At 43.1% G+C, this 24,477-nt stretch overlaps 1 protein-coding gene across 1 annotated transcript in view; it reads right to left on the bottom strand.

Moving 5' to 3' along the window:
- The window catches only part of rftn1b (raftlin, lipid raft linker 1b), a 119,569-nt gene that overhangs the window by 90,254 nt on the left and 4,838 nt on the right, over positions 1-24,477 (bottom strand). Inside the window, exon 2 of the mRNA XM_083989189.1 lies at positions 13,123-13,303. Coding sequence (XP_083845315.1) covers positions 13,123-13,267 — 145 coding nt within the window. The 5' untranslated portion in view covers positions 13,268-13,303. The remainder of the gene's footprint in view (positions 1-13,122; positions 13,304-24,477) is intronic.

The following is a 24,477-nucleotide window of genomic DNA, read 5'->3' as shown; positions in this document are numbered from 1 at the left end:
CCTACTGACTGGTTTTAAGGCTCAGTTGCTGAATACAGCCTGTGTGCATTTCTCTGTGAACTGAGTCTTTCATACTTTCACAGTATTAATGTTGAGCTTTGACCTGCTTTATCAAAAAAGACATGGAAATGTCATTTTATTCAATATGGGACCTTTAACCTTGCCTATGTAAAGTCGGCACCATAAGATACATGACAGTGAAAGCACCAAATTCTGGCTGAAATGAGCTGATGTTTTGCTCTTTAATCTTATTTAAACCTTCAAAAAACAAGTTAATTCATCTATTGAGGTTAGCATCTCTTTTAAAAATGAGGTCCCCCCTTGGTCAGTGGTAACTTTGAGATACTGTACATCAGGCAATCAAGTTAATGCTGCTACTAAATATGACAGTGAAACCTCTCAGCAGGTGCAGACTTGCTAATGGTCAGAGGGTTGTCCTGTAAAAACTCAGATGACAAATCCATCCAGATATTGATGTGAAAACCAAACTAGGGGAATGATCAATCAGTATTTTTCATCCTTAGAGCAGAACCGCCAGCGTGGCTCAAAGAAGTTCATTTCAGGCGCACATAAAAACAATATATCATCTAATCCTACTTCAGACTGGAGGGGGACGGATGGATGGGTTTTGACAATTGAGAGTTTCACTGGGCTGCACTGGAGGGCCATTGGGGACCAGAAACTGAGCGTATGCTAATAAAAACACGGTGCTAATCCATCACCCAGTCTCTTCAGAAGTAATTAAGTTAAATTATATACGCCCCCCCCCAGCACCCGCACCTTAATCTCCCTCCAGATGGGGACCCTGCTGAGCAACAGGTGGCCTCTCCTCATACAAACCTGCATCCCACCACTGTCATTTGAATCCATGGAAACAATGGTGGACGCAAAGAGCCAGACACCGGAGTGAAATATGAGACGGATATGTAATTATGACAGAGTGAGTGCAAGAGCGCGATATCTATTTCATAATTAACCACCTACTGTGCTTCTGTGACACCTGTCTCTGTCTTTTGTCTGTGATTATAACAATGGGCTGACAAAAGAGACGCTCATAAATGGCTGCTGCGCATTTTCTACAGTTCAGAAAGTTCGAGCCATCGTGATGTACGTGTGAAACAAAGCCAAAACAGCAGCTGCAAATGGGTGAGTGGCAATGTGCAGGCTATACTCTGAACTCAATATTTTTGGTTTCTTTTGCCTTTTAAAATTCCAAGTCTCACTTGTTCTAAACACAGATTGATGTAATCCATGGTGATCAGTACTTTTTGTGGCAATAAACAAAACGTTTGGGTGCGTGTGGACACGAAATCCACATTACAGTAATAAAACCCTTTTTATGTCTTTGAATCAACAACAGAGCTAGAGTCATTTTGGTTCATCTGTCTGTCATCTGTCTGTCCCTTTTTTGTTAACACAACAAACTCAGAAACACATTGAGAGAACATTTTTTGGCACAAACATTCACTTGGACTCAAAGATGAACTCATTAGAAAGTCAAAGGTCAAGCTCAAATCAAATCAAACTTTATTGTAATTTTGTTCTTTCCCAAGTCAAATTCTCTGAGATCAATAAAACAGAAAATAGAATAAAATAGATGAATAAGTAAGAAGAAAAATAAAATAAAAGAGCTACAGCAGACAGTGTCTGGAATTTAAAGTGCAGCAGTTATTAGAGTCCTGTTCTTGTTTAAAAGTCTCCCAGCTTGTGGCAGAAAGCTGTTCAGCAGCCTTGTGCTCTTGCACCTGATGCTGCGATAGCATTTCTGTGAGGGCAACACCTGGGAGAATGAATAATCGCATGCACTAAATGAGAGAATCTAACTCAAATAAGATAAAATGGAATAATAACATTTTATATCCAAAGGGCCACCCTTGTGAAATCAAAATACTTTGCACAAACACCTCTCCTGTAACTCAGAATGAGGAGACTGTGGTCTAGTCTGCATCTAGCACATGACTAGTTTACCTTCGCATGCTGATAATCCTCTATAGCACTGAATATAGGTGACCACTTACATTTCACAGCAGGTGGAAGCTTGTGCACATTGTGATTTCACATACCATCACACAGTGTAAACTCTGCCTAATCAGGGTGCTGTTGCCTTTCGTCACAGAGAATTATACATCGGTGCAGCGGGGACGGTGAACCCTGATTGCTTCTCCCTCGTCTCTCCTCCGTGACTCCAAATTCATCACACCAACAAATCGCTCCCTGCATCTCATGTGGGTGTAAGTGCAATCAAAGTGTAACGTGCACGCAAATCGACCCCAATCAGCACCCTATTTTTGAATGCCACCCCTTCGTGTGATGGGTTGACAACACAAGCAGGTTTGAAGTGTTTCCGTTCCTGTTTGACAACGGCTTCGGGCAAATTGTCAGTCCATGCTTGCGAGAATAAAATCGCATTAAATGTGTGTGAGGCCGGTGGACACTCAGCTAGTTGAAACACGGCTCACAGAGACACTGCTCTCATCAGTGGGGCTTTGCAAAGAGTCGATCCGGCTTTTCTCAACAAACATTTTCCATGAATATCTCTCCCCATTTGTCAAATACACTTAAATAAAACAGCAGTATTTTTCACTTATTGATGCCGTGAGTCCTCTGGGCTGCAGTAGAGGAGCTGGTTTCTGAGAAAGAGCGGCCTAGCGAGGGGCGGTGCAGCAGAAAGAGGGACACTGTTTCTGCCAATTCATGCTAATAAGGGGAAACTTCAAATATGCTTTTGAAAAAATGTCAGGCTTCCAACTCCTAACACGTCCACTGAGAAGGATTCAAACAACTTCAGAGGGTTTGGAAGTCTCAGCTGGAGCTGGTTAATGGGAGTGGGAATAGTTTTGGACACAAGGAGAAATGCAACCACAACTGTCTGGAATTGGACAGTTTGGATATCTCTAAATCACTGTTTTATGCTCTTACGTATGTATGAGAGCCCTCACTCACTGGACCAGACTGAACCATGATGTTAAGAGCATCCTGCATCCTCTCCAATCAATACAAGAATCGTTTACTGGCTGGATTCATCATTTAGTGCCTGTTTTGAAGATGTAGAGACTGAACCTAATGCATCTTAATTACAATTTTATTCAAAATGTCCTTACTGATGACCACAACAGACAAAGTCAATAGTGCACATAAGCTGTGTTGTCTCCAGTCTGAACCACAACTAGTCCTCTATACAGGTCGTTTCTTCAGCCGTCTGATGCAGCCCATAAGAGCATCTCCTTAAATAATGCCCCGCAGACTGCAGGTGTAACAGACCTTGGTTGTCATGGGAGCAAGATTAAACATGCCAACTGTACCCTGAGTGGCATAACCACCTTCGCTGCCATAGTTACTATAACAACAGTCACGGTTTGTTTAGGTTTTCACACAAAAAATCCAGTTTAGGTTTAGGAAAATATTTGGTTCAAATAAAGATTTGGTTCCTTGACATAAGACCATCACTGTTGTCATGGTAACATTGTAAACCGGTGGTTTCACATGGGAATCTCTCCAGTGTCTTAGCTACTACCAACAAGTAGCCTACTCCAACGATCATTCATAACCACATACTGTAGGTCGTTTTTATATAAATGTCTCCTTTGATTCATATGAATCTAAAGCAATGTTATTCAACCTTGGGGTCGGGTCCCCATTTGGGGTCGCCTGGAATTCAAATGGGGTCGCCTGGAATGTCTAGTAAATTACTGATATATATATATTTTTTTATTAATTTTTATTCTTTTTAAAATTATGATTAAAAACACCACACAACCGCAACGAAAGATAGGTGCGGTGCGTCCTCCTAGAACCGGCAAAGGAAGGCTGCATTTGGAGGAGCCTTAAAATTGGGACAGGCCTTGACGTGACACTGTGTTTTGTGATCCTACAACGGGAATTTGAACTGCGCCACATATTTGGAGGGGATGCGGGGGTCAGCCGGCCGAGAACCCGCCCACTAAAGTCGAAGCAACCAGCTAACTACCAGACCTGTCACTCAATGTAATCACGCCCCAATTTATGTACCTCCATGAACCACCACAGTGTTCATGGAAACTATCGGTAGAGACCAAAAACAAAAAATGTACCAGGCTGTAAATATGTCGGCTATTTTAACATGGGGGCCAATGGAGAATTGTTCACTTCTGGTCGCAGCCCCCAGCGGCCGCTGAGGAACTGCAGTTTTTTTGAACGCAGAAGTGGTATTCTTTGTTAAAACCCACAACTCCCCCCTTGATTGGGACACAGCTTGTCACTCCACTCTTTGCCCTAGCAACAAAATCTAACTTTGGATCATGTTTTGTTTGGCAACTGCAGTATTCCAGGCAAAAAAGGAAAGAATTAATTGCATTTTTTATACAAATGTTTGTAACATTTCATATTAAAACGCAGCCTCTCTTATTGTATGTAGATTGATTTGACAGGGACACAGTTTTACAGAGGGAGCACCTCATAACTTTGAACAGCGGGGAGGCAGCAGAGAGTTTCATTATACAACAGTTTTTTTTTTCCTCCTCTCAAGATAAAGTGTGGAAATGCTGAGAGCGTGCTTTGTAATGTCATTGTGCAAATACCGACTTCAGGGCAAAAAACTCATAACTCGGATTTTGATGATCGTTTGTTTTCGGTTCAGCTGAGTGATCACGTGGCTCCTTCATGAGCTGAGAAAATTATCCGACCCCTTGAGCTCATAAAAATCATTTCACCACCTCTGGAGGAATGTGAGAAGTGTGCATTTCTCTGAAGCCTGTTTAGATCTCAGGTCAGCAAATGTGAATTACTCTGGAGACGCTTCAAAGCCTAAAAGTTTGCCTGCGAAGAGACATGCGAGACCTGGTTTTGAACCCTGGAACCTTTTGCGTTGACGACACGTTGTAAACACCCTACGCAGCGGGAAGTGAGGTCAAGGCTGAGGACACTTCCTGCACTCTCTGCTTGTGCGGCCTCGCCGGCTATATGGGGGAGAGCGGCCGGCTAACAATAGCCGTGACCACGTGACGGATCCTCTATTCCTCGCCACACACATAAATACATTTGTTCCTCTTTGGGAGGTGCTATCAGGGCCTGGCTGAGGGCCGGCGGAGGTGTTTTGTTAAATTTAGATTGTTTGCTCCTCTGCTGTGGAGACCCTGATTGCATTTCAACACAATCAATACTGGCATATTGGATCTGAGTGAGAGGGCAATAAGAGCCAATAAAGCTTTGAGGGGGCGCTCAGGCGTATTGTCTGTCGGTGCGGGCTGGAAAACAGCGGAGGCCACGTTGGAAGAGGCAATAAGCAGACAGGCTGGATAAAAACACAGCAGTGTACAAACACACCTAAACGCAAGATAAACCAACACAGAGCCAGACACAGACTCTACAGTAAAGTCAGAAAAAGACATGCCACCCAACTACATGAGTACATACACACAAACCAACCATACACACACACACACACACACACACACACACACACCGCGGCCTCTATCTCGGTTTATATCTCTCTCTCCTCATTTCCTCCCTCCTCAAGACACTCACTTACTCAGCTAATGACGCACGCACATTCCCCACCCACATGCAGCATGCATATCTCAAAAATAAAACCCAGAGAGCCGCGGGATGTGTTATTTTGCCGAAGCACTGGGAAGGATGATAAAATGGGTCGTTTATGAAGCACAGTCATGACTGAGATCTCAGGAAATCTCAGGGGATTTAAGATTAAGATCCAAATTCCCCCGAAGATTCAGCAAACTTTAAAAATGTCTCACTCGGTTTTACTGGCTGTTGCATGCATGTTTGTTTGTTTTTGCTTCCCTGTTATTCCCCGCCCCCTCCTGACCCTCCATCTCCTATTCCTCACCTCTCATCTTACACAACAAGAGCTGGCGCTGGCATCCAGCTGGGGAAACCTGTAACGCTCATCGCGCGGGGCCTCGGACAACTTGAATCGAATCATGAGGGAGAATATTTCTCTGAGCGAGGGAAATTGCATTTGCTGCAACACCGTACAACTTTCACTGGAAGCCGAGTTCAGTTAACTGCAATAACAAAGCCCCTCAGACGCAGGAAACAGTCCGCGCAGAATACGAAACATTACAGTACAAGGAGGGCTAATCTTAAACGCACCGCTGAGAGACAGAGGCAGCGAGGGAGGGAGGGAGAAAGAGGAAGGAACCGAGCAGAAATCTGCGTTTCCTGTTGCTGAAAACTTTGTCAGCAGATGCAGCCGTTTGAAGCTTAACGAACGGAGCTCTGGCTCTGTCACACGCCTAAAACGCTGCTCTGACATCTTTGTCTCAAGCAAACGATGGCTTGGCATTTTGCTGCCTGAGCGGCTCCAAACAATACAAAGTATAGCACCCCACTTAGCATGCCACTAACTGTGAACGGAGGCAGAGACAAGAGGCGGCGACACGAGTCTGAATTTGTGCCGTCAGCTCGGAGTGGACGGGCAGCTGATGCATATTTCATGCACATTTCTGGAAGATTCCACAATTTGGCAATGGTAATCGTGCTGAATACCTTCATCAGAAAGCGCTCAGCGTGCAGCAGCGGCAGGGCCCGCAAGCTCCGAAGGGGGATCTTGGTTTTTTTTATTAATTCAGTATTTTCCGACATTTGCCCGGTTTGATTTCTCGCAGCATCAGAAACACGTCTCGGCCGCTCGGCTCCCCTCGGCCTGCATCTAATTCACAATCATGTTTTTGATTTGAGCCGCGCCGCCACACCCTGGGCACCGCGGATAGAATGGAAATATAATGTAAGAAAAAAAAACACCAGATGACCGTGAATTCGGTCTTCAATGTCATTCTCCCCTTCAATAACTGCGATTCAATTCCACCTCTCAAGCTGAGGAGCCAGGGGATAAATCCCAGCCCTCCCCCCCACCCCCCGCCGCCATCCAAGGACTAATCTCCCCTAGGAAAGCTACTCCGGCGTGTGGCGTTCCTGCTGACCTCTCCTGCAGCTCAGTCTCATATCTGAGTGAAGTGAGGTGTGGGGGGGGGCTGCTCCTGTGTGTCACTCACCTGCCGCCACTGCTACAGCTCATATTAACAAGGGGACTCAGGGCTCTGGGGGGTTTTGCATATAAATGATGTGTCTAGCTCCCAAAGATGATATCAAGCGGTGTGTGTCTGCCTGGGCCTGTGTGTGTGTGTGTGTATGTGTGTGTGGAGGCCTCACATATCTGCTCGCCGGCTTTGATGTCAAGGGCGACAACTTTATATTTCCAGGATTCATCGCAACGCATCGAGAATATTTTCAATTTTTCATTCCTCCCCGACACTTTTCCAGCGTTTCAGAATCGCACTTTCGGGAATAAGATTCCTGCCACACGGTCTCGCGTCTGCTGCGCTTGTGTTTACAATGAAATGGTTTCTTTCCACACCATCTAACACAGCAAGTGGCACTTTCCCTGTTCCCTTCGGGGTCATGATCTCAATATCAAACAGACTCTGCTTTTGTTTTTCTGCAGCTCTTTCGGAGGTGAATGAATGGTAGCACAGTGACCGTGAAGCTAAAACGATACCAGCAGCACGAGGCGGCAGCTCATTGGTGGACGGCCTGCTGATAGTTAGCGCAGAGGAGGAGGTTTATTACCAACAGCTTACCACCGATTTACTCTTCCTTTCATCACTGTTTCTGTGGTGAAAGGTGTTATTTTTGTACATTTGCTGGCTGGTCTGTAGCCTGCAGGGCCTTTGTGGTGGCAGTTGTAGAGAGCTATGATCTAACACTGTGGCGAGGAATTATTTCAAACATTATTCACAGTGCAAGAGTCAGAGTGAGGCGAACTCGACATTCAACAGCATGAGGGCATTCTGTGCTTCTCGGCAAGAGAGAGTCGATGGGGAAGAAAAGGGTCTGCCTTCGTTTTCTGAAAATGCTGCTTCAGAGCACATTGATGCTGCTTGTGGAACATTATCTCACTGAGAGAGGCTTTCACTCATTACGCACAACGTTGTCACAAATAACAGTGATAACAGTTCCTGAATTAAAAAGAGTAATCCTTTCTCAGCAGCTCTTGTTTTTGCGCAAGTAATCAATGAAACATGGATGATCTTTTTAATGTAGTGTGCTGAGATACACTGGAGGTAATTCATTAATACAATCATATCATATTGCTACTTTCCAATAACAGTACGAAATATTATATTACTTTTTGAATTGCAGCCATACAGAAATAATCATATGGTTCCCTAAGCATGAGAGGAATGTCTAACACTTTGCTAGTGTTACCTAATATAAGTCATGTACTCCTGGTCATAAAAGACTAAGTTAGGCTGCGGCAACAAAAACTTTGACTGCGCTCCACAGTTCAATGCTTTGATGAAGGGTTTACCTGCTGTTTGTCTGAGGATGTGTGGGTGATGCAACACACTGCAGATTTCAGCTTCTTTTTTGTCTCGAGTGCAACAGCAGAGCAACTCTGTTACTGCAAATGTGACTGACTGAGTGACGGTATTTCCACCATTGATCAGCGGAGTAGGGAGCCGCAATTTACTGAGCCATTAGTGAAAGGCAGGGAAGAGGAGGAGGACTTCCAACACACTGAGCCTCACCTTCATCACATCATAGATAGATAGATAGATAGATAGATAGATAGATAGATAGATAGATAGATAGATAGATAGATAGATAGATAGATAGATAGATAGATAGATAGATAGATAGATAGATAGATAGATAGATAGATAGATAGATAGATAGATAGATAGATAGATTTCACTTTCATGTGTTATTTATTCTTTGTCTTTACCACAGTGGCTGCAGTTATATAAGTAAATAACTTGGTGAAATCACAGCTGAGGTTTTTGCGTTGTTGATCTTTGACAGACCACATCACTGTTATAAAATATAGATCTGAGCAAAGGCAGCCCAGTCTGACTTATTCTTATTAAAAGTCAGCTAGGTCGATGTTTTATAGGGAAGGAAACACATTCATCACACCCTATGTTGCAATAACAGTGAGTGAACAAAACATGTGTTTGTTCAGAAGAGATCCCCACAGGGTACCATTAGTGAAGTTAACTGGCTATTATTGAGAGATGATTAATGACTCAAATGATCATGTAAAAAATGATCAGCCGCTCTTGTAGTACCTATATTTATGTGCTCGCCCTACAGCTCTACCACAGACTATTTTCATATGCATAATCTTTGAATCTGTCTTAAATATTTCACAGGCTTCCAGTGTAAAAAGCCAGACACATGAATCACTTCCTTACACTTACATACCTGGTACAAGGTAATTACAGCCACGGGTAAGACGCTAACCCTTCAACCTGAAAATCTGCTGATGCGGTGAAACGGTTCAGCCACTGGGGCTGCACTCAGAAACTCTGATCTCTCAAACTTTATGTCCAGACCGGCGCATGCGTACACTACACATGCATGTGCATTAATCCCTGTCTATTTAAATGAATGGGGTATTGGGAACTGTATTGTGTTGCACGAGAATATAACTGAGTGAGTGTGTTTTGCTAATACTGAGTTGATTAACTTCAGCCAAGCTTTACAGCTGAACTGAACTGTGAGTAGTCTAAAATATAAAATAAATATACTATAGTTTAGTACCTTGCACATTTGTAAATATTTTCTCATATTTTCTCTTTGGTTTATTTTCATTACTTATTAATTCACCTTAAAGTATTTGTGGTGTACAGTACATACTGTCAATACAACTTTATCTTTGCAAATCTGTCGTGTATGTCTCATTAATTCTCCTCAGCTCCCGGAGTCGTACCTTTTATTGCCACTAGTCCATCCACAGGTTAATTCTGGTATCTTTCTAAATACATTCTGTTTGGTATCTTAAGTGCTACACACACACAGATGAAGACACACATCCACAAAGGCAGAGGTGTAACTGACAGTGACAGAGCGACTGAGCAAGAGGAAAATGATTACAGTAAGTACCAACCCCCGTCATTACAGAATATACTTTAAGATAATAATGTGGCCACAAGCCAAACACACACACTAACACAGTTCAACAAAAGGGAGGCACCCGTCGTCCAACCCCCCCCACCACCACCCCACCCCCAGCCCCGCCTTGGTGTCAGGTCCCTTACGGCGGAGGATGGAGAAGCCGGCCTGGCCCCCGCAGACACCCACGTTCCCCGGCTCCGCCATCCATCCAGTCCAGTCAGCCTGACAAACTAATGGAGACTAATCAACTGTCAGGCTGAACACGCAGCGCACTACATCTCCCGGCTTCCCCGCACCCCCACCGACCCCCCCACCCACCCCTCCTTACCCGCACCCCTTCTTCTCCTCCTCCTCCCCCACCACCACTCCCACCGCTGCCACCAAGCTCCCTCACCATCATCATTTCAGCTATAACTGTCATGAGCAGAAATAACAAAGTGATAGCTATATATAGCTCCATGACTCCTCCCTGGCCTGGAGGAACGCACACACACACACACAGACACACACGTATATACATAAACACACACAAAGAGTCTTCCTGGAGAATATTAATTTCCCATTTGCTCACCTTCACCCTAATGACCCCCATTATATATTTAACCTTAATCTAATCCTAATTCTACACCTAATCTAAAACTAACCTTGACCTTTATCCCAGTGCTTTGTCTGTCTTCTAATCAGCTATTGGCTGCTTAAAATGTATAAACCTGGCTGATGAGATGGCGCTTTATTTTGAAAAATAAATATATATATATATCTTATTCCTGGTAGAATGACATAGCTCAGTGTTTACAGGCAGTCTAATAATTTAATTATAATCACTGTAAGCACAAAATGTCTGATTATTACAACTGTCACCTTTACAGTTTTCTTTCTTTCTTTCTTTTTCTTTCTTTTTTTTTTTTTTTTTAAATAAAAGTCTAATAATGGAGTTGGATTTTTCTTTCAAATGATTCTGGCTTTTTCCTGTGTTGTGTCTTTGTTTTGATCCTGTGTGCAAGCTGCAGATTGTCATGGGAGGGAGGCGAATCTGAAAGCAGTGTGTCTGAAAAATGAGTGGTGCGGCTGAGAGCTGGGGGCTCTACTTTTGTGTTTGTGTTTGTTGGGGGGGGTATGCCAAATTACTCTCCTGTTGTAACTAACAGCAGCAGGAATATTGGTTATTTTAAGGTCCTCTGTGAATTGATTAGACTCACACACATGATGTGGAAACTCCAGGTAAACAACCTATTTTTGAGAGTGTAAACATACTGAGGGCTTCTCATCAGACAAGCAGAACATGTTGTATAACTGTATGAGTATCAGCATGCAGCCATGCTAATTTGCACGGAATGAGTGGGAGTCAATACATAAACATTATTACTGTTCAAGATTAACCCACATTTCTTGCATCTATTTAACAACAAAAAATCACATTTCTTATACAGTATCTATTTACTTTTAGCTGCTTTGATATAAGTTGTGAACACCGACATCGTCTACTTTTAATCTGACGATCAGTCTTGCAAACACCTTTTGACACATTTGCAGTTATGGGTAAATATCATTCATTTGTGTTGCTGCCCCCCGCAATAATTAAATTCTAGAAAACCCTCTCTTTTAGCTCTGTGTTTGTTCTCTACCAACTCCTGTTGGTTAAAACATGACTCTTTAGCTGCTAAATTCCCCATTACATTCCTGTTCACTATGTTTGACATTGAGCAGGTGGTGAATAGAGAGGTTTTAGGCCACTGTGAACAGTCAGCTGATATGACACAAGGACAATAAGAATGAACCAAAACTAAAGAGTCTTATAGTGCGTTACAGTAAAGGAAGTTACTAAATTAAGCTAACCTAAATTCTTCCATATCATTTATCTAAACAAACCTGACCCATCATAAAACTGTCCTGAGTTAAAAAGGTTTAACTCAAGCCACAGGCCTCTCTGGGCAGACTCTCTGTCTTTGTTGTAAAATTAGGCTCTTTTAAGTTCCTAACACAAACACACATACACACTTTTCCATACACATCAACACTCACACACACACACACAGACGCACAAAAAGAAGCTTCCAAGCCGTAGCTAAGGTCTCAGGAAGCAACGCCCACCTTCCATCTCATAAACACCTCAGACTGAGGAGAGGAAGGAGAGGAAGAGGCTCCACCGGCCTCCTCTGTATGTGTATGTGTGTGTGTGTGTGTGTGTGTGTGTGTGTGGGGGTTGTCTGCATATCTGTGTGTGAGAGAATCAGTGGAGGGATGCTATCTTTGCAAAAGGAACTGATTCATTTCCATATTTTCATGCAAAGCACAGGGGGGCTGCGGTTTCTGTTTGACTGTGGGCTACATCTTCCTAGTTAAGGTGTTTGGGCAGCTGCTCACCGGGCCGGTTCACAGCACAGCGCCAGCCAGGTCACTGTCTCGCCGACTTGAACAGACCGAAAGCAGCTGAAACATTGTTCTGTGAAGATCAAAACTGTGACCTAGAACAAAACCGTCTCCACCCTTTACTTTGTTTGCATCCCCCTTTCTAGTGGGTTGGACTTGGTACCATACATAATTGATGGCCGCCAGCAGGATATTTGGCATGGATTGGACGGGAAAATTCTATATCATTAGCACAATGTGAAAGCATGACTGACTAATTGTCAGAAAAGAAATTAAAATGGCTGCTGCTATAGAGGGAACAAGCACTAATTAACACTCCATCATTACAAGAAAATCCTGATGAAAATTACAGCCAGCGTGCCGTTATACCATATATGAATGATCTATTTCTTCTGCATCTGAATCCTTAATGTTCAATGCAGGTATAATGGGCTTTTTCAGAGGGGGGAGTGGACAGATTAATCACACTGGAGGTAGCATCCACCGTAAACTACGCACAGCACAGATTTGAGGATTGCAGTGCAGCTCAGACACTTGCAAAATTTGTGAGGCACATTACTGTCTTATCATGCAGAGGCATGATGCAGCAAAATGGAAAAACGTCCTTGAGGTATTCATATGATTTCAACTGTGCATGCAGAAGGGGCAATAATTTAGATTTTTTATGACCCCAAACCACAAAATGTTTAGTACATATGCAACAGGGGGCTGTGAGGATTTACTGATCGACAACATTTGTGTCAGAAACCTACAGATGAGAAAAGGCTTGTGTGTGTTTGTGCTTGCAGAATCACAATACAAGCAATAACATAAAAATCACAGTTTTGCAACTTTCAAAAAAAGTCCATGTCTTACCATCTTTTCCAATCAGAAAGTCCAGGTAGCGGTAGGTGTAGGCCACGCCCACTTTGGTCTCCACCTGTGGTCTCTTCAGGGTGGAGTAAATCTTCCCCGGACTCTCCTCCGATGTTGGTTTCATTTTACGCAGCCCGCAGCCCATGGCTCCTCAGTTTGTCAGCGACTCCGTCCACAGATCCTGTCAACCACACCAAACAGAGACTGTGTTTGACTCTCATACTCATACCCATGATAGACTTGCCACTTTCGTTGCTTTCCACTTCTGGACATATCTGATATATAGATGTTGGTGAGTAAAAGAATGAAGTTTGATGCTGAACTGACAACATCTTTTGTAGACTGCTAATTAAACAGCTGTTTATGCTAATGTTGGCTATTTAATAGTGTAGGCTACATCATGTAGACTTACAAAGGCTATTGTGTATACAGATGCACACTATTGTCTCAAATCAGAGTACTCATCATGGAAAAAGGTTAAAGAATGTTAATTATTGTGTTATTAAATTAATATTAGCAATGCAAATGCAATGCTTATTATTGAATCCATTTGAGTGCATCATATTGCAGCTTTCAGGTAAAATCGTAATCTGTAAACAGAAATCAATTAAAGTCAAATTCATGCACAAGTACACAAACTAGTGCATGAGTCAAAATGCTTCTCTAAACTGTGCTGTGGTCCAGTATTTAAAAGCACTTATTTACTTTCCTTCCATTGATTGAGGGGTCACATTAACCTCTCTCTCTGACAGAGTGTACCACACACACACACGTATACACACAGTATAATAGGCAAGCAAACATTCAGATATCCATGATTCCTCTGGGATTTCAGAAGGAAAACCAATAAAGAAGAACATGCTGGATAAGTGTCTGCAAATAAATAAATAAACAGGACTAAATGAGCTTGATTCTTCACGGGGTTGCCTCGCCCCTCGTTCCCAGGGAGACCAGATTAACAGAGACAACCGTAGAGGAAGAGGAGGACCTTAAAGAGCAGACGCCATGGAGGCCACCTCAGCCTAAATGGTTTCTGACAGCACCGCTGCCTCTCTCCAGTGGCTGCGCCCGGGAGCAGGTGACATCCTATTGTGTCCCACCGATTAAGCTCAAGGATGGATGGATAGATGGACGGATGGACGGATGGATGGCGGCGGCGGCGTGCTCCCCTCCCCTCCCCTCCCCTTCCACCTCGGCTGATGAGGAACCCTCTCTATTATGCTGCCTTCTAATTACGGAACGTGAAGGCCTTGGCCGGAGACAAGGAATCTGAGCAGGGCCGTCGCTTCAGAGACGACAGGACAGGAAGTGAGGGGGGGGCGGCGTGGGTGGGATGTAGGAAGGAGAGGGAGGCGAAATAGGAAACGAGCAGACGGCCGCTCTGTTAATGAGGTGAATGGCAAGAATGGAAAAGGTGAGAATCAATCAAGAGAGAAAGAGGAAATGGGGGTGGCCGGGTTGGTGATTGTTCGTTGGAAAAAGGGAGAGGGGGGGGGGGCAGCTGGTAATGCATGGCAAGTAGAGTCTGGAGAGAAAAAAGAGCGTGCAATTAGAATCCGTTGAATAGAAAAGAGGTGATGAACACACTGTATGATGAGGGAGCTCGGAGGGAGACCGAGTGAGAGATGAAAAAGATTCATTACGGTTGTCATGAAAGCCGTGTATTTCCAGTGGCACTTACATGGATGTCTTTGTTTGGTTTTATGAATCTCAACATGCATCACAACATCTCTGCAAGCTTCAGAACCGCTCTCCGAGATGAACCACATGGCTGACGGACGCTGTGATTACACCGGAACACACTGAGCCCAGTCTTTGCCAGCTTCTGAGCCTCAGTTTTAATGCTTCAGAGGATCTCTAAATGGTTTGTAACACCCTGTGAGGATGTGCCGAGGAAGTTGTGCCTCTGCCACGCAGCACGTGCCGAGCAGGACTGACGCTTCCGTTTTCCAGAACAACAACAAAAAGAAAAAGAAAAGTCAAATACAATCTGCAGGAGCTGGTACAGTCAAAGTCCCTGAAAGCGCTTCAGTCCTCCCTTAAATTGTCACTCAGGACTGCGTTGCACTGTGCTGCAGTTCACCACACAGCATCACATATGGCTCTGGCATCAAAGAAAACAGGAGGGGAGAAAAAAGCTTGAATTTTTTCAAGTCTTGGATTTTCCACTGTTGCCTACAGTTACTTGTAAATAGCTTTTTATCATTTCTCTCCCTACCCTGGAGAGAGCAGGAACAACAAGAGGGAAGGCGAGGCTCTGTCATGTAGTCTGCAAGAGATGGAGAAGAGGTAGTCAAGACAATAAGAGCTGGAGGGAGGGTTGAGGGAGGGTTGTGGAAGGAGAACAAAGTAGATGAGCGAAAAAATGGAGGGGCTTGTATTTACATAGCTCCATGAGACCAGAGAGGAGGCGATGTGAGGCGAAGGAGAACAGGAGTATTTTTAGAGCTGAACTGACAGAGAATTCGTGAGAGGTTTATGAGTTCTTTTTGTTTTTTGCCGTTTGTTGCCTTGCACCTCTCCTCAGAGGAAGAAGGAGGCAGGCAGTTTCAGCCCCCACGTGCCCACGTCTCAGATCATCTATAGTTTCTTTCCTGAGATTGACAAGTGGGGAGTCAGGGATGCCTGACAGGGTAGATAGACACCGGGGGTAGCTATGGGAAAAACAGGAAGAGGGCCATTGATTTCCCTTTTGCTGAATTAGCAACGATCCTCTTGCCATTTTGTTCTTTTGTCTCTTGCTAATGGCATTTTGAGTTTTTATTCGATAAGAGGTTTTTATTCGATGAGATTCCCTCAGCGTAAGCCGAGATTGACGTTCAGGTGCTTTGTTGTAGCTCAGATGCACTTAGCTTTCGGCCCTTACACCCAAAACATCCTGCAGCTCTTTGTGTTAGCCTGAACGTGAAAGACAACATCAGGGAGGTGTTTGTCTTTCACTGCCACAGTTTCTTTCCGTCGCTATAGCAGCAGTTTCTGAGTCCAAGGTTTGATTACTGGGGTCATTGCCTGTTGCTTCTGATTTGGCTCATTGTTAAAGCTGAAATAATTGATTTTTCGGTCACTCTGGGCCAAAGAACTCTGCTGCAAGCCAGAGAACTCAAAAGCCAGACAAATGATCACCATATTAGGTTATTATAGCTATTGTGTGAGCAAACAGTTGCTGGTTTAGGTATTGGCAGTCATTTAGAAAATCATTTATGGAATCTTAAGTGATTCAGGTCTAATATCTACTCTCCTTTCACCTCTGTTGTAGCTTCTATCAACTGATGAAATGCTAAATCCTGCACTCGGTTTACGTGCTAGCTTCCATATGCATATCAGAGCATTTACTGAAAACAGGCCCCTGTTTTCACCCGAGACAATGCTGCCAGAGAGTTTAGAGAGTTTAAAGGGATAGTTCAACATGTTGGCAAATTGGCCCATTGCCATTATCCCTAGTGGTAGGAGTAGGTTCGTTACCTTTAATTGTCGGTGTAAGCAATTTTTAGAACGGCGGAGCAGAGCCGTGAGCTGCTCAGAGCTACGCTACGGAGGCTAATGGGATTTGCTCGGTTATTATCTCATAGCGTGGTGAATGTGCAGGTCACAACTTGTCCACCAGAGCGTTTTGGAGTTGTTGGATTGTGTATTTGATGAGTTTGATGAGGGAAACCACGAAATCCCATGAGCCTCCGTAGCGTAGCTCTGAGCAGCTTGCGGTTCTGCTCTGCCATTCTAAAAATAGCTCGCACCGACAACTAAAGGTATGAACCTACTAACCTAACCTAATGGCAATGGGCCAATTTGCCAAAATGTTGAACTATCCTTTTAAGGTGGGGTCATAGGCACCTTTAGCTGTGTTTTCTTTACAATGGACACTAAAGATCTTCGTGCAAAAGCTTAACTGACTTAAAATGAGTCCTTCAGTGCAAGACAAAAAGGAGATCCTTGATTGGTAAAGTCAGTTAACCTTGTCTGTCTGGTGTTTGGTGTTCAGCTGGCAGCGTACGACAAGGACAAGTTTTTGTCCTTGAAGCAAAGAATTCCAAGTCATAAAACCAAACATTGTCAGTAGAAATGACAGCTTTACATGCATGTTCATTCAATCCACTCGTCATTTAAAAATACTGACTAAAGGAGCTTTAAATTGTGCTACAGCTGCGCCTCTTATCGTCCCATATGGCACATCAATATGGTGGATGACCGCACAAACCTCCACCTGTACTTCCAGACACCACAGCATCTGCAGCAGGCAGCAGCTACAACAACTGGCTTTCCTTAATGCTGCCTGACTGAGATCTTCCCCATAATACAAGACCACGTTACAAGGCTTTGATAGCAACGTTGCTGAGATCAAACCCAGCAGCATGGTAAGCTTCAGAGTGGATTAATGGAGGAAGACATTAATTAGGACACTGTGTTCTTGTGTTCTTCTCCATGTAGTCTCTCTTTTAAGCCCGCTCTCTTCCTCTCTCGCTCTCTCTCACGCTTATCTCCCTCACCCTCCTTGCCTTTTTCTGACTTTTGATCTTCTTAATCTGACAAGTAAAGTGGAGCACTGGGCTGTATTTGATGGTGGGTGGTGTGTGGGTCCAGCATCATCCATAGTTTATTCTGAGGAGTAGTGTCAAGAGCTCTCCAAGGCAAAGTGGTTAGAGAGAGACCGTCACGTGACGGAGAGGACGAGACTGACCTGGCAGAGAGGAAAACAAGAGCTGCGGTTTTCTGGCTGAACTGCTTCATTTGACTCGTGTTTATGTTCAAGTTTTCGACAAGCATCGTCCTGTGGTCACGTCCTCTTGAGAAAAAACCCCCACTATTGGTCATTCTTTGAAATGGCATCTGTGTAAGTCCAGAGACTGAGCAGGGAGTTACGGAACTGCAGAGGGAAGGAGTCACTGTGGATCAGTGGCTCTATAAAGTCTGCTACCGAAACACATCCGAGTTTGGTTCACATTCTTTTTCCACTCATCATTGCTTTCTTGTATGCATGAAGACAATCTTTGTCTAGGATGTTTTACTGCGCTGTCACATCTGTAGTTTGGTTCATTTCTTCCAGACCATACCTGCCAACACTCTCCATTTTTTCCCAGGAGTCTCCCATATATCACGGTAATCTCCCGTCGTACTCCTGTTTGGCTGTTTCTCCCTGGGAACTGCGCTAATTTGCACGGCCCTCGACCTTTATTATAAATAATCGTCAGATATGCATCCTCATGCTGCACGCCCCATGTTATCCGAGGTTCCAGATGTTACACACGCAATCCACACGCATATGTGTCAAACCATCTGTTCCCACAACTTGGCAACCCACAGCCTTGCTGTTCAAGTGGTGTGCAGAGAGGCACGTCGTTCGGCAGAAGAAGTTGAATTAAACTTGGTAATTCCATACTCATGTAGTGTTTATCTAATGGTCATAATAACTGATGTGATATCATTTAGATTAAAAATGCAAATGAATCTCATTATTTGTATATTATTTTTGCTACAGTACATCATGTATTATTCTTTAAACCCCACCATGAAAAAAAAGAAATCCTGTCTTTTTCTTTTCTCATTGACTGACAGGTACCTCATTTACCAGACAGTCATTCCAGCTGTTATCCAGCTGTTAGTCCACCATGGACTAATGAAGGGAAATCAAAATTGAGACTAACATCAAGTCACGCTACTCTTTACTAACCCGTATTTGTTTACTCATCTCATCTGATGAGCTCGTGATTATGAGCTCTCTTGGTCCTCATGCATCATGCTGTCAATCAGTTGCAACAAACACATGGGAATAGGTAACAGAGAGACCTGTCTGTCTTCATACACATTTCACAGTCTCATATTACATATTATACTACAGTGTGGCTGCTGCATTTAACTGGCTTCGTGCAGTGGATCTGCTAAAATAGGCAAGTAGGACACAACGCTCAACACACTTCTGGTCTTTCTGTTGTATCAGGGAAAATCCCTCATGTGCTGACAAGCGTAGGTGTTGCCATTGTTACCAAATTACCTTGCATAAATATAGGCCTATACTTCGCTTACAGCCTGCAGAGCTTTTGTAACGATTCAGCAGATGGATTTTAACAGCGGTTTAGCATTTGAAATCATGCTAAAAATCAAACGTGTGCTGTCATAAAACCCCGCGGTCCGTCTGCTTTGCTTTCACACCACAAATGCATCACGCCAGAGTTCGCTTGAAACCAGAGTGAGGCCCTCCCCCTTCCCCCCTCCCTCCCTCCCTCCCTCTTCTTTTCAGGCCGCCTCATTTCAGTTGTTCAGTCTGCACCAGGGGTCAACTGACAGGTTTCACATCATCTGAATGAACTTAATGGGAAAACTCACCGGGGTGTGATTGAACAGCAGCAAATACATTACGTGTGAAAGGGGCCAGTTACCTGAAATTTGCCAGACCTGAACCAAAGGAGCGGAGAAGCAGAAAATGCTCATGTGAGCTGAACCGGCTCTTAAAAAAGGCAAGAAGGTCACAGGACACACACAACCTGCGTGTCAAACAGGCCACAGCTTAGAAAAAAAAAAGTCCACGTTCACTAACACTCTGAGCTTCAGCCTCAGCATCTCGGTCCTTCAGGTGACAGCTTGAACTACATGTCTGAAAATGTTAACACGCTGCAGCTGGAAATCCCCTGCCCCTCCCTTCCTTTCCTTTTCCTCCATCCTTATCACCTTCAATCCTCAATTAGGTTGGACAACAGAGAGGATGGAAGAGGGACCACGCAGAGAGAGAGAGAGAGGAGGACACCGAGGCAGGATGTTATTGCTGTAACCTTTAGTGATTAGACAATCCAGTTAAGAGAGGACCCTGCAGTGTGTAGCTACATGTACTTACAGGAGCCTTTTACTCAAACTGATGTAAAGATACTGGAGAGCCCATATGGTTTGAATATGATACTGCCTGTCTGCAGGACTGAAAGTTGCTTCTATGAGATTAAATACACACTTACTTCTCTTGTTACCCGCTCTATACCTGCCTGCACATCACGACAACAGACAAAAGCTCAGCTTGCAACAAACATTAGCTCCGCATTAGGCAATGTTTTGGATCCCTGTGGTAAACACATGATTTCTTGGATGATAAAAAAAAGTTTCCAAATGGACTGATGGAGAAGAAGTTTATGCTGCACGAGCAGCTTGAAAAGTTAACTGATGCTTTACTGCTTATTTTCTCTGTGAAATTTTGTCACTGTTGGATTCCATTTTAATAGAGCAAGTACAAAAATTCCTAGAGCCTCTGTTTTATACGCATACAGGGGGTTAAAGGGATTCGATGCAGTGCATTTCTCTATGTGAGGACGGTGGACACGCCCTGGAGAGATATTCAGAAGTTTTAACTGGAGTTTGTTGCACTTTTGATGGGGTTCTGCTGCCTGTTGAAAAACACACTTGTAACAGTGTGACCATTGTTCAATTTTTGTTAATTATAAAGACACAAATTCACCAGACTCTTCACTGCACTCCAATTTCATGCTGGTGTTGTAGCCATTGTGCCATCAGTATGAGAAGGAAATTATTTTTAGTGTCTTAATTTAAAAAGAAATTTTTGTTGCACGCTGCCGGAGTGAAGAGTCAAAAGAAACTTGAACTTTTGGAATCTGTTCCCTTGAGCCTTAAAGCAGTGGTTCTCAACGTGGGGTCCAAGGTCCCCCAAGGGTCCTTGAGAGGGTTCAAAGGGGTCCCCAACTATTTCTGAAATTTTACCACTTTTTTCTAGAATTTATAAAGTTTTTTGAGAAATTTTTACCACTTTTTCTAGAATTTTTTTAAACTTTTTTGGGGAAATCTTACCACTTTTTTTCTAGAATTGTTTTTGAGAAATTTTACCACTTCTCTCTGGAAAATCTTTATCACTTTTTTTTAAATATATATATTTTTTGAGAATTTTTACCACTTGTTCTAGAAATGTTTAAATGTTTTTGGAGAAATTGTACCACTTTTTTCCATAAATTCCCTTCCTTCCATTGGCCCTAATTTGAACGCACATTTAATAAAAATGTAACATTCTTCAGTCTCAGAACAAATATGTGTACTGTATTTCTGGCATTTGCTTCAAAATTTTGTCTAATGGGGGTCCATGGTCCACTTTGTGTCAATTTAGGGGTCCTTGATGTAAAAACCTTTGAGAACCACTGCCTTAAAGCATTACAAGTAAACTCTGACAGCGAACGGACGCCATGGAAGTCCACGGACAAGTCAAGGGCTCAAGGTTAGTTCAAACATGATTTTAGACAGGATATGTAAAAAATGGCATCCATGCTGCCATTTTCATGTGACCTGTAGTTTTTTTCCTGATCTCACCAAGAAATCAGCATCAAAATCACTCAAAGCCGACGCTGCTGTGGACACACCCAGAGAGACATGACAGAAAATCTGCTGAGTTACAGAAGCTAATGATACAGAGGTTATAACCCAGATGGTTTCTGCTCTCTATTGGCGAACATTTCAAATCAATAATTTACCACCCAGAGGTAACAAAAGCAAACGTTTCGACGTTGAAAACGCAGCGCGGAAGCTTCAAATATTTCAGAGCTTTCTCCACATTTAGGCTACACTCTCTCAACGAGGAGGCAGTGGATGGATGCCAGGGGTAGAACAGCTTTTTCAACTCACTGAATTTGTTATATCTGCTTTTGAATGCCCAAGGATGACACATAATGGCAGGCTCGCGGGAGGAAAAGAGAAAAAATGGTGGTGTTGTAGCCATTGTGCCATCAGTATGAGAAGGAAATTATTTTTAGTGTCTTAATTTAAAAAGAAATTTTTGTTGCACGCTGCCGGAGTGAAGAGTCAAAAGAAACTTGAACTTTTGGAATCTGTTCCCTTGAGCCTTAAAGCAGTGGTTCTCAACGTGGGGTCCAAGGTCCCCCAAGGGTCCTTGAGAGGGTTCAAAGGGGTCCCCAACTATTTCTGAAATTTTACCACTTTTTTCTAGAATTTATAAAGTTTTTTGAGAAATTTTTACCACTTTTTCTAGAATTTTTTTAAACTTTTTTGGGGAAATCTTACCACTTTTTTTCTAGAATTGTTTTTGAGAAATTTTACCACTTCTCTCTGGAAAATCTTTATCACTTTTTTTTAAATATATATATTTTTTGAGAATTTTTACCACTTGTTCTAGAAATGTTTAAATGTTTTTGGAGAAATTGTACCACTTTTTTCCATAAATTCCCTTCCTTCCATTGGCCCTAATTTGAACGCACATTTAATAAAAATGTAACATTCTTCAGTCTCAGAACAAATATGTGTACTGTATTTCTGGCATTTGCTTCAAAATTTTGTCTAATGGGGGTCCATGGTCCACTTTGTGTCAATTTAGGGGTCCTTGATGTAAAAACCTTTGAGAACCACTGCCTTAAAGCATTACAAGTAAACTCTGACAGCGAACGGACGCCATGGAAGTCCACGGACAAGTCAAGGGCTCAAGGTTAGTTCAAACATGATTTTAGACAGGATATGTAAAAAATGGCATCCATGCTGCCATTTTCATGTGACCTGTAGTTTTTTTCCTGATCTCACCAAGAAATCAGCATCAAAATCACTCAAAGCCGACGCTGCTGTGGACACACCCAGAGAGACATGACAGAAAATCTGCTGAGTTACAGAAGCTAATGATACAGAGGTTATAACCCAGATGGTTTCTGCTCTCTATTGGCGAACATTTCAAATCAATAATTTACCACCCAGAGGTAACAAAAGCAAACGTTTCGACGTTGAAAACGCAGCGCGGAAGCTTCAAATATTTCAGAGCTTTCTCCACATTTAGGCTACACTCTCTCAACGAGGAGGCAGTGGATGGATGCCAGGGGTAGAACAGCTTTTTCAACTCACTGAATTTGTTATATCTGCTTTTGAATGCCCAAGGATGACACATAATGGCAGGCTCGCGGGAGGAAAAGAGAAAAAATGGTGGTGTTGTAGCCATTGTGCCATCAGTATGAGAAGGAAATTATTTTTAGTGTCTTAATTTAAAAAGAAATTTTTGTTGCACGCTGCCGGAGTGAAGAGTCAAAAGAAACTTGAACTTTTGGAATCTGTTCCCTTGAGCCTTAAAGCAGTGGTTCTCAACGTGGGGTCCAAGGTCCCCCAAGGGTCCTTGAGAGGGTTCAAAGGGGTCCCCAACTATTTCTGAAATTTTACCACTTTTTTCTAGAATTTATAAAGTTTTTTGAGAAATTTTTACCACTTTTTCTAGAATTTTTTTAAACTTTTTTGGGGAAATCTTACCACTTTTTTTCTAGAATTGTTTTTGAGAAATTTTACCACTTCTCTCTGGAAAATCTTTATCACTTTTTTTTAAATATATATATTTTTTGAGAATTTTTACCACTTGTTCTAGAAATGTTTAAATGTTTTTGGAGAAATTGTACCACTTTTTTCCATAAATTCCCTTCCTTCCATTGGCCCTAATTTGAACGCACATTTAATAAAAATGTAACATTCTTCAGTCTCAGAACAAATATGTGTACTGTATTTCTGGCATTTGCTTCAAAATTTTGTCTAATGGGGGTCCATGGTCCACTTTGTGTCAATTTAGGGGTCCTTGATGTAAAAACCTTTGAGAACCACTGCCTTAAAGCATTACAAGTAAACTCTGACAGCGAACGGACGCCATGGAAGTCCACGGACAAGTCAAGGGCTCAAGGTTAGTTCAAACATGATTTTAGACAGGATATGTAAAAAATGGCATCCATGCTGCCATTTTCATGTGACCTGTAGTTTTTTTCCTGATCTCACCAAGAAATCAGCATCAAAATCACTCAAAGCCGACGCTGCTGTGGACACACCCAGAGAGACATGACAGAAAATCTGCTGAGTTACAGAAGCTAATGATACAGAGGTTATAACCCAGATGGTTTCTGCTCTCTATTGGCGAACATTTCAAATCAATAATTTACCACCCAGAGGTAACAAAAGCAAACGTTTCGACGTTGAAAACGCAGCGCGGAAGCTTCAAATATTTCAGAGCTTTCTCCACATTTAGGCTACACTCTCTCAACGAGGAGGCAGTGGATGGATGCCAGGGGTAGAACAGCTTTTTCAACTCACTGAATTTGTTATATCTGCTTTTGAATGCCCAAGGATGACACATAATGGCAGGCTCGCGGGAGGAAAAGAGAAAAAATGGAGGATGAGAAGTGATGAGTGATGCAGAGAGAACAAGTAAACAATGGTGTCTGTCTGAGACTCTCTGCCGTTTCAAGGCTCTGGGTGGCTCGGCGGCTCGCTGCGGCCTCGGCCAACCTCGTCTTTCAAGGCCCAGTTACAGTCTCACACACACACGCACAGACGCACACACGCACGCACTCATTGAGAGAGCTATTGCCATGGGAACCAACTCCTCTATGACTATTCCCTTCTCAGGGG

The sequence above is a fragment of the Trachurus trachurus genome, assembly GCF_905171665.1.
Source record: "Trachurus trachurus genome assembly, chromosome: 16".
Lineage (NCBI taxonomy): Eukaryota > Metazoa > Chordata > Actinopteri > Carangiformes > Carangidae > Trachurus > Trachurus trachurus.
Note: the sequence above shows the minus strand (reverse complement) of the source record. Positions and strands in the feature narration are given on the sequence as shown.